Source organism: Amblyomma americanum, chromosome 11 (genome assembly GCF_052857255.1).
Source record: "Amblyomma americanum isolate KBUSLIRL-KWMA chromosome 11, ASM5285725v1, whole genome shotgun sequence".
Lineage (NCBI taxonomy): Eukaryota > Metazoa > Arthropoda > Arachnida > Ixodida > Ixodidae > Amblyomma > Amblyomma americanum.
The window spans coordinates 50,471,365-50,486,305 of NC_135507.1; the positions used below are offsets into that span (position 1 = coordinate 50,471,365).

Sequence of the window (14,941 nt, forward strand, 5' to 3'; positions counted from 1 at the left end):
AACCAGACGGTGCCGGCGCCCATCGTGAGCTCATTAGGCGACGGTATCCCGTTACAAGTAGGGCCGAACGTGTCCAGCAGCCGATCCTTGTGCGAATTTGCCGACTCAAAGTCTGTTTATCAACGAAGAAACAAGGAACCACCCGGCGCTAACCACGGCGCTGACGAAGGCGGCAAAAGCGCAGGTGTCAGCATCTGTGCTCGCGGAAGCTCCGACGCCATCCAGGCAGCCGCGTTGCGGCCAGCTTTCGGCACCCACAGTTCCAGGGGACCAAGCCATGCTACGTCGATGTCGCTGCGCCGAGCTTCCCAGGTTTCGCATGACACTAGCCCGGAATTCGGCATCGCGAAACCGATGAGCAGGTCAGCAAAGGCTGCCCAAGTGCTGCACCGCGACAACAGCTCGGACCTTCTCTTTGCCATACTCAGAAGTATGGACGCCATGCAGGCAGCTGCGTTTGCATCTGACGCGAATACGTTAAGCAGAGCGGGGTTGGAAATTCGGGTGGCGCCTGTGTGGCAGTCGCTCCGCTTCTACGAGCGGCCTTTTCCGCTTTCCGTGGAGGAATCAACGAAGACGGCGGGTACCTCGAAATCAGTTCATCCCGAACCCAAACTTTTGCTGTTACGCCGCCACTAACTACGCCGCCTATTTCAGAGAGGTGTGACAAGACCATGCATACCAACAGTGATTAGCTAACGTCTGAAACTTTTATTTACTCTTATTATTCGTCTTATAAAATCGGCGTTCTTCCAGAAACCCTAACAAAGGGCTTGCAATTATATTGCGAACCCATTTGGTAAATTTCGCTTCTGGTTCATGAATTTTTCCAGTGTATACGTTTTTTTATTAAGATTTTTAGCCAGGTGTGTTGCTGGGCGAATTGGTTGAGGTACACATTCTGGTAACAACAGCGCACGCAAGACAACGGACGACAACAAGGAGGACACACAGTGTCCTCCTTGTTCTCGTCCGTTGTCTGCGAGCGCTGTTGTTCTCAGACTTAAGATCTCTCCCTGTTGTTGTGCTGCCTCCGTCAGCACTCTTGTATGGCAAGCGGAAGCGAAAGCTGGCTTGTGGAGAAACTAACGTTCCAGGGTGGCTGAACTTCCCAACCATCTTTGAATTCGAGAAGGAACGACATTTGGCTGCTGATCCACCGGTACCTAGTGAAACACCACGCACAAAAAGACGGAACAGAAGAAAGACCGGATGAACAAGATTACTTCTTCACGGATGGGATGAACAAGAGCGAAGAGACCTCTGGATATCAGTAACGTAGAATGTCGGGCCAGTTGGTATTGATGCATCGTGAAACAGAGGGCACAAAAAAGACAGAACACAAAAGGAATGAACGGGACGAAAAAGAGCGATCGCCACGGGACGAAGCGCTTTTGTTCATCTCGTTGCTTCATTTTGCGTTCCTTGTTACTCTGCACTGTTTCTCAACGTATAAATACTAAATTGCCCAAAGTTGTACGTCACTGAGGTTCAAAGATCTCAGGAAGGAATGCCTACTGCGGTGGCCACGTTTTGCATGTAGGTACAGAGAAAATAGCCATGCTCGCCACAATGCCAGTGCACGTTGTTGAACATCTAGGCCCCGAAATCTTTCCGGAGCCCGCCACTGTGCGCTCATAAGCCACATGCAGTTTCGGGGTGATAAACAACTTGTCGTACAATACCATAACGTATCATACCATACCATACTGCACCATATCATTTCTTTCAATACCATATAATACCATGCCATACCTTACCATACCATGTTACACCATACCTTACCATACCATGTTACACCATACCATATTATATTTTATCATATCATTACCAAGACTTGAGAAAGTTTGCAGGTGATTGATGAAATGCGTAGCGTATTGCGAGACTGCTATATATACTATGCCACACAACCGACGTTCAGGCCGCGGCCGCTGTCAACGATCGAAGGCATTGCCAAAAAGCCGTGAGCTAAATCTGAACATTTTTAGTGCGAGACTCATGCGATATGCATGAAATATTCTGCATTTGGGGGAAACAAAACTCATCATTCTTTTCTATTTGCGATTTGCGGCCGAAGTGTAACAGCACCGAAATACATTTTTTTTCCGTCCACTAGCGTCACGTCCACTCTTCAGACAGGACACAAAAGACGTTTTTAGCGTACCGGAGACATACTAGCGGAGACGTATACCGGTTTACCGAACCCCCTCCTGCGCACGCGCAGTGGCTCCCCCTCACCGCAACAATGCCACTGCGCATGCGCGAGAGGGGTCCGGTAAACCGGTACACGTCTCCGGTAGTACGTCTCCGGTACGCTAAAAACGTCTAATATGACGCCGCACTCTCGATGCAGCCGCCATCCGCAATGACTAGTAGGCTGGACCTTGCCTCAACCGAGCTCAAAATATGCAATGACCTTTTATGCGACAGAATTTCAAGCCCTTTAGGCACAAAGTGCCTGTCGGTCATAAATTTCGCCCATTGGCTGAACGGAAGTCACGTCACCAGACTGGAACGTATGCCATTTGACTGAGGGGAAGTGACGCCACCAGAGGGAGCGTTCCACACTGGCAGAAAAGAAGTGACGTCATCGGACTGTAAGTGACGTCAATCTGCATGTTTTAATTAAAACGCTGTCTGCTTTATAGCTGTCGTACATGTCCGCTCGCTTAGATGTCATTTATTTTCCCAACGCCTCATTGTGTCGGTTCATTATTTATACAAATGTTATTTTAGGAAGTTGCACCGAAAATTCGTGCAACAAGAAAACACTCTTCGTAAAACACCAAGTGGTTCGTTCCTTCCTCTCACACTAACTACATTTCACACGCCTCATCTGCTGAAATATAATTAAAAACGTTTCCCAGCAATTCGTAGTGGATTGATTTAATACGACGCGAGGATAGAATATTGTAGACGCATGTACGAATACGTATGTCTTGTTCGTGTAGTGGACATGCTGGATGAAAGCATTGCCATTATTTTTACTACATGTATGGCCCCGTGTACTCTCGTTTCTTTCTGTACACCTTCTCAAGATGTGGACGGGACACGTCACGCGATTTTCTTTCAGCTCTTTCTCGGGCCGAGAAACTTCTGTGGTGTGAAAAGACATTTTTATTTTGATGAAAAGCAAGCAAGAAGGGTGTTGGGGTGGGGGGCATGCGCCGCAGGGCAGCTTGGCGATGGTGATAAGTTAGAGGAGCTCCCAACACTGGTGCTTTTTGGGTGTGGCTAGGCAGCTAAGTGATGGGCATCGCCAATAAGCAAAACGCAAGTTAGCGTTGGCCATGCACGAGGTGATCATAAACGAGCTTAATATTTGGCCAGGGCTCCGTTGAGTATACGGACCCCCACTGCAAAAGGCGTAGCCAAGACTTCGCTTTAGGAACCTCCGCGCAGATTGCCCCTGGAGCACTCAAGAACCATACTAAGCGATACCTTTCGTGAGTGCGACGTCGCTTTCAGTGGCCGCCCAAGGATGGAACATTTTTCACTTTACAACTTTTCTTCACAGTCTGGACCAGCACGCCTTTGTATTTTCTGCGAAATGTTACATAAACCGGTGTTGCATTGCTTTATTGTATAGGGTGGTGCGCCTCGTCAGGAGACTCCAGGCTTGAGTCCCACAATACTGGCGGGTACTTTCAAAGGATGTACATGCCTGGCTACTGGGACGAGGTCTCTTTTTTCAAAAGACACCGTGTATCTTTTGTTTTGGCGACTTCGACAGGATTGGTACGGAAGTATATTTACTCCAAACGCGCCATTACCCACGACATACCGCAGTAAAGGCAGGTAAACAAGTCTTCGTTTATATGTTTATCGTTCTTCATTAAATATAAAAACTGACGGAAATATATCTGGCGCAAGGAATGGGCTAGAAATTCAGCCCTTTAGAGTGCGCCATAGAACCACGCGTGCAGTGCGCAGCATCTTCAAGTTCTTGTCGACACACTCGCACTTGTGGTTGTCGTAGTACACGTCGTCCAATAGGACGCAAGCGCCTGGCAGCACACTGATCTTCTTGACCTGCGAAGAAATACAGTATAATCAGTGCAATGCTGATATGAACAATAAACTTTAAAAGCATACATTTTGCTTCACACTGGTGTTTTACACGTTTGGAACCAACTGATGTCAGTGTACTGTGCGATACCAGTGCACGTTAAAGAACCCCAGGTCACGGAGCAAGACTATACAGGAGGTGAAACTCTCGTCTGCGCGAGCGAGCGCAGGCGACCAGATGAAGTCACAATTGCATGCGCCGACAGGGACGCATGCAGTGGCGACGCCTTGCGGCGCCTCGTAGAAGCAGCAGGAAAAAAAATAAAAAATGCAGCGCCCGGTCAGGCGGCTTTGGATCCGCTCTCCGGCGGCGCGCGCTCAAAGCAGACGACAAGCAGACGACACGGGTGTTTGATTCAGCGGGCACGCCGTGACGTTGTATTTCAGTAGTTTCTTTCCAGGCCGCCAGGCGCCGCGGGCTTGTGACCTTTTCTGGTCGCCGCAGATGGGGGAGTTTCCACTCCTTATGGTCTTCCTCCGCTCCCCAGGTGGTCGAAATTTCCGGAGCCTTTCACTACGGCGTCCCTCATAGCCTGAGTCGATTTGGGACGCTAAGCCCAATAAACCATATTAGCATTCATTGGTATCACAAGATAGGTTGCGTTTATGAGAAAATCAGACACGATACAACATTTTGTCATCTACCACCGCATGCTGTGGAGCAGAAGTTCCTCGACTCTCTAAGGCTTTGGGCTAAGCTTTCGATGTTTGTCTACGTATTTTCAATGTCGCTGCTGGTAGTTATTGTTCCTGCAGAGCATTTGTAGCAGACTTTGTAAAGAAGCTCACGCTCTTTTCCGAGTTTACCTTTTCCTCAAATCCTTCAGGAGTATCGAAGACAAACAGGGCGTCTGTGTTCCGTACAAAATGCGACAGATCCGTGGCAGCCTTGGTTGCGCTCTTTCTTTTGTACTCATCCTGAAAAAAGGAGTTGAACGAAGTTATAAAACTCTATTCATACGTTAGCGTTCTTGAGGCATCGTTTTTGAATGAACAAGCTATGGACAAAAAAAAAATCGCGGACAACGTCAACGCTATATACATGTAGTAATGCTCATGTTGCCGAATTCGTCACATGAACATGGAATACAATTACGTTGCTTGTGCCTTTCTTGCTTCCGCCTCGTTTTCCCCGCTTAAGCGTCCAAGCATTTCATTCACTCACGCCCCGACGGCAAGTCTTCTGCCAAAAGTTCGTCTGCTTTCGAACAAACACGCGATATGTTATTTTAGAGAAGGTCATGTGTTTGAAATCTAGGGAAGTGTAAATTTATCTTATTGTGTATCGGTCACCTCTGTTCTTGTAACTGTCTTAGGAAGTTCTAGTGAGAGAAAAGTTGAGTGAGAGTTAAATAGTACTTGTGTGTTGTGGCCTTTAAGAGATCGAACAGCAGTAAGTAAAGGTCTTTGCAAGCTGAATTTTTTACACATATGTGCCGTCCTTAGTCACGGCTTCTTTGTATTAGTGTGAATTGTAATTTACATCGTTCTGGCTGTGTTTGTCACCAGCTGACCTGCTCTTCTTTCTTTACAAGACGTTGAGAGACGTTGTTCGCCACGACATGAATAAGAAAAAACGTGCATCTGCAACGCCCAGTGTTTCACTTCTGGTGCCTGCTATGTCCGTGTTCACTGTCTTGACGTGCGAAGTAATAGCAAGAATAGTGCGCCGTATAGCTACTGAGTTTAGCCGACATGCCTCTATTGCGCAGAGGAATGCAATTACTTCCCTTCATTACCCTAGCGCTAATCAATGAATCAAAAACATCACCCTACACTACACCTCAAAACCCGCCATTGGAGAATGTCTCAAGAGCTGACACGGCTCGGTAGTAGCATTAGGTCCATGTCGTAGCCCAAGAACATAGAAACCTAAAATTACCGGAAATGAGCCTCCGCGGTGGCTGAGTGGTTATGGCGCTCGGCTGCTGGCCCGAAAGACGCGGGGTACTGTGCGATGTCAGTGCACGTTAAAGAACCCCAGGTGGTCAAAACTTCCGGAGCCCTCCACTACGGCGTCCCTCATAACCTGAGTCGCTTTGGGACGTTTAACCTTCATAAAACCAAACCAAACCTAAAATTACTGGAAAGGAACGTTTGGATGCAGTTCATGACGGTAACGATGATCGGAAAAATCTTGTCTTTCAAGGGAAAAGAATTTTTACATACTCCTTTGTGTAACAGCCGCTGTTAGTGAGGGCACTGAAGTTTCATTGTAAGCGGGGTACATTCGCTTGCGTATCGCGTACGTTTGTTGTGCGCCTGCTTTGGTTTTTTCTAATCATATATCTGCCGTTAGAATTGGCCATGACTTTGAAAATTTATTGTTTATAATCGTAATACGAAATTTTATGTGCTTGTTCGTAATTTGTTGAACGTTTATGGCGACAACGTTTCATTTGTTAATATGTGATCGAGAGTACCTGACTGTTAATACAAACGAGCGGAAATTTTTGAGTGCTTCTAGTTGTGCAAGACAGCGTTATTTTCAATCACGCTACTACTGGGGTTAAATAGAAAATATAGTAAGAAAATATTAAATTTGATGCTGAATTGTGAAGATGAACGGCGCCTCATAATAGACACCGAGTGAGGCGGTACGCAACAGGGATTCATCGTGTACTCAAATGTCAGCAGTGGCGTAGGCAGGCGAAGCAAGAAATTGTTTTTGTACCAACTTGACAGAAAATATGGGGTTGTTGAGTATTTGATTGTGTTGCGAGACTAAATTCACTGTCTTCGCTGAAATTCATTCATCTATTCATTGAATGAAGTTCATTATCGCTTCATTCAGTCCAGTTCGTCCTCTCTCTGTCTGCAGACGACATTTCCTTTGCGTTCGCAGTTTTCGCGAGCGTTGAATGCTGAGCCTCGCAGAGCAGAGAGACATGCGTACCGAGCAGTACATGACCTTTTCGACGGCGTTAGCGGCATCTCCAATGTCATTGGACCCGCTGTACTTGACGGCGGCCAGGCTGAAGGTGATGCAATGGTTCCCAGAGGGCGACAGGCCGGCGCCGGCTACCGCCGCTGCGTACTCTCCCACGCGGGTCTGCTACGCAGGCCAAATGGCGCCGCGGTATAGTGTGGAAGTTGATAAGTTACAGTGGGGGAAGCAATTAACTATGGAGTGAGACGACATTCAGAAACTACAGGCACTGAGATGCTTGAACGGCGCTTGCGTTACGTCTTCCACCATCGCACATTTCTTCCTTCAAGAACTACTGGAACGCAATACCTGCACAAGCTGCTGTTATCTTTAGACTCACGCGTGCGAACTTTTGATCATCATTACGCCGCAAAAGACCTGCTTTTACGCCACATGGGGCACCTTCGAGTGCGTTTTGTCTGGAAATCTGAGCTATATATGGCCACTGCATCCAGGTGCAGCCCTTAAAAAAATCTAGAGATAGTCTATAGACTTCTTATAGACTCTATTAACTTCCTATAGACATTTCTTTTTGTCTATTCATACTCATTTATAGTCTATAGACTGTCTACAGACAAAAGTCTACTAAAAGTGTATGGCCATAAATACATACATTGTCTATAGACTTGTCTATATGATTTGTATTGCTCATAGACTATTCTCAAGCATTTGTCCATAGAAAATCTGTAGACTTTATAGACAAAAGTCTGTGGAGAGTCTATACACTGTCTAGAGAAATCTTTTCAAGGGAGGCGCCTACAAGAATCCACTGGAGCATAGGCAGGCTGAGCAGTACTATTTGCTTGAATCTCATAGTGTGAAATTAAAATGGCGCTAGTTGTTCCCGGGAAGATCTATTCATTCGCTAGATAATATATTCATCTGCTGTAATTTCTTCATTTTCTCAACGGTAAGCGGCAGGCGGGAATTCTGCGAATAACCTGCAGGTGCACGCGTGTACTCACAATGGCTATTGTTGGTTGGACAAGCTCTGCTTTGAAAGGGGCCTGCGCCTGAACAGTGTAGACTCGGAGCGACGCCAGATGAAAATGCCTGTTTGAGAGACAAAGAAATTGGGACGGTTTGTGCTAAGCTGATGATAAAGATATGGGACCTCTACAGTTCGGTTTCGACGTAGAGTTTTTGCATGTACGTCAGTTCTTGATCAATGAGGAAGGCATTGTTTGTTAAAACAATATTGCGTAAATTTCTTTTCGACCTCCATAACAACAACGCACTTGACAGGCCAGAGACGAAGAGAGACAACATTGCGGTGTGTTGTGCGTCTTGTGGTTGTTTTACAAGACCCTTTTCCTTAGAATTCAACCCCAGAAAAGCCGAGCACTAGGGAGGGCGAAATCTTGTTCAGCACTGTGAATTGCTGGGTGAGTTGATACATGTTCAAGAGAAAAAAAAACGGCGAAAAAAAGGTGCAGGACCAGGAGAAGACACACACATACTGTCGCTGGACTTACAACTGATTTATTATTGGTTCTACCACGTATTTAAAGCCACGCTCGCGCAAGCGCACATACATGCCACATTCATCAAAGTCCGGACGTTATTACAACACAGTGCCACTCTTTGTCAGTGATAATAACAGACGGGTCGCTTATGCAAACACGTTCGCTCTTTTTGATTAAAAATGCTTCTAACAGTTCGTGCCTGGACTTTCCGGTGCCGATTATGGTAGTGCTGTTAAGCAAAGCTGAGCAGTTTTGGCACTCCTTCACATGTATGGCCAGGTTTCTCCCTGTGCCAGAACGCAGTGTTCTGCCGTGCTCCCCGAGTCCCTTGTACTCATAAGAAAACCTGTCGATAGTCGGCGGCACTGGGAATCGAACCCGGCAACCCCCCGAATGCGAAGCGGAGCGCTCTGTTGTATGTGTCCTTCTCAGGTCCATCAAATGCGCTTTAGTTATGGCAGTGTTTGGGAATGTAATTCTATAATTTGGCATCGTAAGTTTTGGAAACACCACGGCATATTGAAAAACCATCATTGAATGTTTCCGTCTATGGAATGAGCAATCAAGACTCGAGCATTCAAGAATCGAGCTGGGCACTAGAACTGTTATAGAGTGCTTTAAATTGGAAACTAGACATGGCAAGGAAGTTATGTTGCTTTGGTTCGGTGGCGTGAGCCATGTAAAAAATAACAAAAAACTTTACTTTGCCAGCAAATTTGCATCCAGTAATTTCGTTAAGTTTTCGCTGGCCAATTGAAGCAAATTGATTCATTTCACTAATGTCGCACAGGTCTTCTGCTGCAGATGAGTAAGCTTCGCTCTTTACATGTGACACTTCGAAATATAATTTCAATGATGCGGCTAGAATCGTGAAACGCAAGCTATATTCCAAGTAGACTGGCTGAGAAAACTTCACAATCGTGGTGTCTCCATCTAATTTTTTATTGCCGGTTGCCCGAGACTGGAACGCTACGACTCTGGAATACTAAATGCCACGGGAAAGGAGGGGGGGGGAGGGGGCAGAACAAAACATCACAGTCGGTAGGTGTGCAGGCATGCAGCAGGAACGCACGAATAACGCTGGGGGTTCAAGAAAACCGGGGAAAGATAGCTTAAAAATGCGCATGCAACAAGAAATGTGCCGATAAATATTCGAGGTGGAAACACGGGCCCCAAACTATTCAGGGGCCCCAAAAAGGCGAAAGTGGCCACGATAAGAAGTATTCTTCGGTGGGCTAAAAATACGGACAAAGCGATCGGTGTACATGTAAAAACAGCACTTTAACATCTGTATGAGCTAGAATCGCAAACTATTCGCCGATTATTACTGCAAGCGGGTTTTCGAGGTACAAAAAACAAATTGCTGGAAATATATGGCGCCACCAACTACGCAGCTTCAGAAAAGATGCCTTTGCTATCAATCTATACATACGTCGACTTGCTTGCTTTTGATGCTGGATTTCGAACGTGTCAAAAAAAAAAACAGCTGTTTACCTAGTTATCTATCGTACCTTCTGGCCGCACCATTTTATATGTGTTAGCCGACCAAAATAATATCACATATCGCGAAACGTAGGGTATTCAATGGGCATTATACAGTGAGACTGAACAGCCAGTTTCATACAGTGAGACTGAACAGCCAGTTTCAAACCAAGGAGAGAAACAGTGCAGCTTACTTCATGATGTCTATTTTCACGCTGTCAAAAACACCGTGAATGATGTAATGCTTGCTGTCGGCGAGCGTCCGCAGCTCCTGGATAAAAATGAGAGAAGCGAAGCAGTAAGCACGCCCATTCAGCTCGTCCCGTCCAAACACATGTGTCTAGAGAGGGGTTTTCCATCGTGCACTAGCTTGCTTAATAATAATAATAATAAGAAGAAGAACAAGAACTGGTTTTTTGGGGAAAGGAAATGGCGCAGTATCTGTCTCATATCGTATATCGTTGGACACCTGAACCGCTCCGCAGGAGAAGGGATAAAGGATGGAGTGAAAGAAGAAAGGAAGAAGGAGGTGCCGTAGTGGAGGGCTCCGAAATTATTTCGACCACCTGGGCCCGAATTACGGAACTCGCTCTAAAGTTGTAGAGCGTTACGTCAAAATGACGACAGCATGACGACAAGGCTAGACGTCAACGCGTGACGGAACGCGGAATCAACCAATGGCTAGTAGGGTGCCGCCCCGGAAGCGCTTATTTGAACGACAAGAGGCCAATTTGCACGGCAAGGGGCCGTATGCTAACTTTTTTATAAGAATACGCAGTGAATAAAATAAACATTGTTTTATTCTTTCATAAAAGTGTATTTCACTCTCACTGCCATGAAGTAAAACAAGAAGGACATTCACTTTTGCAAATAACTGCTTTCGTGGGTAAGTTTTGTTGCCATGAGGGCGCGCTGGCAGATGTAAACACTGAACATGGCGGCCTTCTAAAAAACAGCTGATCCCACGGCTAGTTCCTGCTTTTTTAGGCGTCGTCTGAAATCAAGGTTCTATTTGGTTGTCCAAAGTGAGCGGATAACAATTATCGAAGCCAGTGAAGGTCACGGGCCTCCAGAAAGGAACCTGCACGAAACGTCGGGCCCGAAAATCGACGAAGACAACTTGAGGTAAGCCTGTGTTATTGGTTTAAAGATGCCACATGCCAAGCATATGATTTGGGTTCTGTTTCTTTCACTTTAGCAAATACAAGGCGTCCACGAAGCACGGCTTGTTGGATAAAATGAACTTTTTTGGCTTCATAAACGTCTGGCACAAATGATTCAGTTGGGAAGGAGCAAGAACCAAGCAAGGCGGTTGGGCGCACGCTAACAACCTTGCTCGTTTTCGGTCGTTCTTGGCTGTGCTATAAGTTGCTGCAGCGCAGCACACGCATATGTTCCTGTAAAAACATATTAGCCCGAACTCAGAGCAAAGGTTTTTCCCTGTTATTCCCTGCTTTCGAAAAGCGGAACAGAAACTATTCCCTGTTTGTTTTCCCCGCTGTGTTCGCTGCTGCAATTCTCTAAGCGGGAATTATAGTCTCGAAATGGCGCCAACACGAAGAATGCCGAGCGAGCAAGAGCTAATCGTAATAGAGTCTATGAAGAGCCATCCGCTCTTGGCTCGGGCTTCTGCCGACCTAACAAACTCATACACAGCTGTTGAAAAGCGCGAGCTGTGGATCCAGCTTGCGCCGATTCTCAACAACAAGGGGTCGGCCGTTTAAAAACATGATGTCTTTGCCTTGCGCCTTGCTAGCACTGTTTATTCCATCTGTGGTGTATTTTAGTCTCGGAGGAGGTGCAGGAATGCATGGACAAGTGGTTGAGCATTATTGATTGCTTCTCTTTTGCTAGTGCTCTTTTAGTTTCATGGTTTGCCAGTACCAATCAGCCGCACCTTTTACCCTGTTACAGCAGAGGAGATGAACGGGGAGCCTCAGCAAGTTGTCGACAAGACACACGGAGCCCCACAGACCGTGAGTTGGCTTTCCATTATTCAAGCTCCATACTACCCTTTCTGGCAGCTGATTGAAAGTAATAGCACTATACTCTCTGGCAGCATTTGCAGCAGTAGCCAAAATACTGCAGAGATTCTACAGTACACACAAAACTATCTCTCTCTGGTTTTGCCACGCAGTGCAGAATGTTTATTTCTCTTGCAGTGAGGCTGTGACATCTCCTAGCAGTCTAGCAAATGTGCACATGAAATATGCTACTACAATGCTGCCCAAGATTGCTGTCCTGTATATTTATGTCAAGCCCTCTAACACATTGTACCAAATGTTTTGCGTATTCCACCACGTGATGAGCACATTTTCTTTCCCGACAGCTACACCGGTGCCCTCGCCGCAGCCCTCACAGCAGCACACACCAGAGCCCCCACTGCAGCCCTCAACACGTGCCACGCCTAGCCTTCTTGGGAAGCGACGGCGAGACGATGGGGCCAATAAGGTGCTGCGCCAGATGCTGTATGAATCGCATCGTTTGGATTCCCTTACTGACGCCCGGAACCGCCAGGACGCTGCTTTTCAGCAAAGCATGCTGGAGGTGTGTACTCGCTGCGCACACTGCACTTTGAAGAGTCGAAGCCGTCACCTGAACCATAAATATCAGTGCTCTCTTTTGAGCACCTCTACTTCTGTTTTGACGCCTCTTGTGGGAGGTGGTTGGGACAGCTGAGTTTATGAAACTGACACGAGTCTTCTACAGCCATACTTTGTCCAAAATATCTCAGCACCTGAAATTTTACATAAAGCTTAAGCGAGATCTCAAAATTGGTTGTCAGTAATAATTTGTAATTGGAAGTATTTTTACATGCAGGCCATATGGGAGGTGACAGATGCTGTGCAGGCGTCAAATGGTCAGCAAGAGCTGCTCATACAGAATGTGAACCTACTGACGCTAATCTTACAAAAGCAGCTTGAGCCACCTGCACCACATTGAATTGTTCATATTTATGTCATTATTTGCTTGTTTTTATTTTTATGAAAGAACCTCTTCATATGTTTATATTTATTCAAGAACATTATTTACTTCTCTGCCAGGTGCAGACTCATTGAACTATTTTTGGTTTGCTTGTTAAAATTTGTTTTATGTCTGTTTATTTACATTGTCTGCTTCTCTGTCAGGTTTCTGTTTTTGTATTTATTCAAGATCATCTCTGTCATGTGCCATAGCATCATTTTTTTATTTCTTGTAAGCTCTGCAGGCCCGGATGCTTCACACTGTTTATTTTCTTCCAGTTATGTAATTTAAGCTCTGCCAGGTGTGAAAGCCTCCTATACTCTTTTATTTTTCATTCCTTTCAAATGTTTACCTGCAGCTGTGGCAGGTGCACAAGGTGCAATTTCTAGTGCTTGTTTTCTTTCATTGCAATATGTGGGGCAAAGTTGTTCTGAAGTGACTAGTTATGAAGGGCACCATAATATGGGGATTCTGGATAAATTTTGAACACTTCGATTTTGTGTCTGTTAAGGTTGTTTGCATGTTCCTGAGTCGTTTTTTTTTCGCATTACTTTTCCTGCTTTTCCGTAAAGTGTCCATTGTGTGCATTGTAACATGTTCTATCCTCAGTAGACCCGAGGAAAAATGAGGCTTGCCAGCATTCGTCCAAAGTCGCTTCTGAACTAGTGTTGAATGCAGGCAAAAAAAAAATTTGGCGGATGCTTGAGCTCCGCCTTTAAAGGTATGATGCAACAATGTTAATATCTCTCGTTTGTGGATCCCTTTACAACTTCAAACGCAGCCATGTTGGCATCATCGTCTGTGATACTCGTGTGTCTTTTACACGTAACATGATTTTTAGTCCAGTAAAATCTACGAAGAGCAATGTCGTGTAGCACTTGCTGTGCATTCCACCAGTTATGCAATGTGTTTCAGAAAACTGCAAACCAGGGCTGCATCGAGCCTACAAGTCTGCACAACATGCCAAACCTGTGATTACTAGCATTCAAGCTGGCAGTCAAGATGAAGCTTTTTTTTTAAGGGGCAAACAGCGTGTAAGACTTAGACGGAAAGCAAAGAAAACATAGGACGAGTGCTCATCCTGTGTTTCCTGTGCTTTCCGGCTATGTCTTTTGCACTGTTCGCCTTAAAAATGTACAGCCAACTCGCCCGTTTGGCCAGAGTGTAAGATACAACTGTTAGTGTGCAATCTCTGCGCAGCACTCGACAAGGCATATGCAAATCACTGTTGATGCTGCATGCTTTTGTTTCCCTGCTGTGTGTTACAGTTGGCAAACTAGTATGAACAGCTGTGGCGAAAAAAAATTATTGTGACCAATGAATAAACGTGGTGCAAAAACAAACGCTTTACTGGTTCCTAGCAGTCTCCACACCACACTTTTCTCTCGTGCACATTCATCAAACACATAGTTACAGCAAGCAACTGTTTGCCTAAGTGGGCAGGGCGACGTAAGCAACGGCGAAAGACGGTGTACAAGGATGCATTTCACTTGTTGGACGAGCTGTTTCGGCGTGTATTTCGACTTGAGAAGGAGAAAGTGCAGTAGCTGTGCGGCAAGCTTGCTGATGCACTGAAAGGCGTACTGGTGACCACTGCCGGTGGAGCAGCAGTTGGTGTGTGCACTTCATACCTTGACACTGGAGGCTTTCAAGCACACGTAAGAAAAAGTAATTTACAAATGCTGGAATGTGGCTACCAGTGGCCAAGGGCATCATATCACACAGGGGCTCACGCACTAACAGAGGGCAATGGCACTTCCCGTAGCAAGAGTGGCTACGACAACTCGCCACGCCAGCACGGCGAGTCATTGCAGCCACAGCTGCCAGATGGTCTAGGGCTTACTGCCGGTGGTGCTGCTGTTGCTGCTGCTGCTGCCGCTGCTGCTGCTGCCGCTGCTGCTGCCGCCGCACCATCTGCAGGCGTGCTTGCCTCTGCGGACGGGTTGTGCCAAAGAGGCCAATTATACGGTCTCGCATGGCTCTACCACGCAGGTAGGTCATGCGGGATCCTGTCCCCGCCAAGTACCCGGCA

The 14,941-nt window shown here is 46.3% G+C and overlaps 1 protein-coding gene and 1 long non-coding RNA gene across 4 annotated transcripts; one reads left to right on the forward strand and one right to left on the reverse strand.

Moving 5' to 3' along the window:
* Positions 1-3,854: 3,854 nt before the first annotated feature.
* LOC144111444 (uncharacterized) lies at positions 3,855-10,210 on the reverse strand. 2 transcript variants are annotated; one of them, XM_077644746.1, is made up of 5 exons: positions 10,140-10,210; positions 7,963-8,050; positions 6,965-7,120; positions 4,876-4,986; positions 3,855-4,032 (listed from the first exon to the last, which is right to left on the reverse strand). In XM_077644746.1, the coding sequence occupies exons 1-5, from the start codon at positions 10,142-10,144 to the stop codon at positions 3,889-3,891; spliced, it is 504 nt and encodes a 167-aa protein (XP_077500872.1). In that variant the 5' UTR covers positions 10,145-10,210; the 3' UTR covers positions 3,855-3,888. The 2 variants fall into 2 exon arrangements, with proteins under 2 accessions (XP_077500872.1, XP_077500871.1); XM_077644745.1 differs by having other exon boundaries at positions 6,965-7,123.
* A 310-nt stretch (positions 10,211-10,520) lies between these two features.
* Positions 10,521-14,236, forward strand: LOC144110162 (uncharacterized). 2 transcript variants are annotated; one of them, XR_013309733.1, is made up of 4 exons: positions 10,521-11,070; positions 11,860-11,921; positions 12,275-12,492; positions 13,825-14,236. It is a non-coding gene; the product is annotated as an uncharacterized LOC144110162 (long non-coding RNA). The 2 variants fall into 2 exon arrangements; XR_013309734.1 differs by lacking the exon at positions 13,825-14,236 and adding an exon at positions 12,766-13,004.
* Positions 14,237-14,941: the final 705 nt, after the last annotated feature.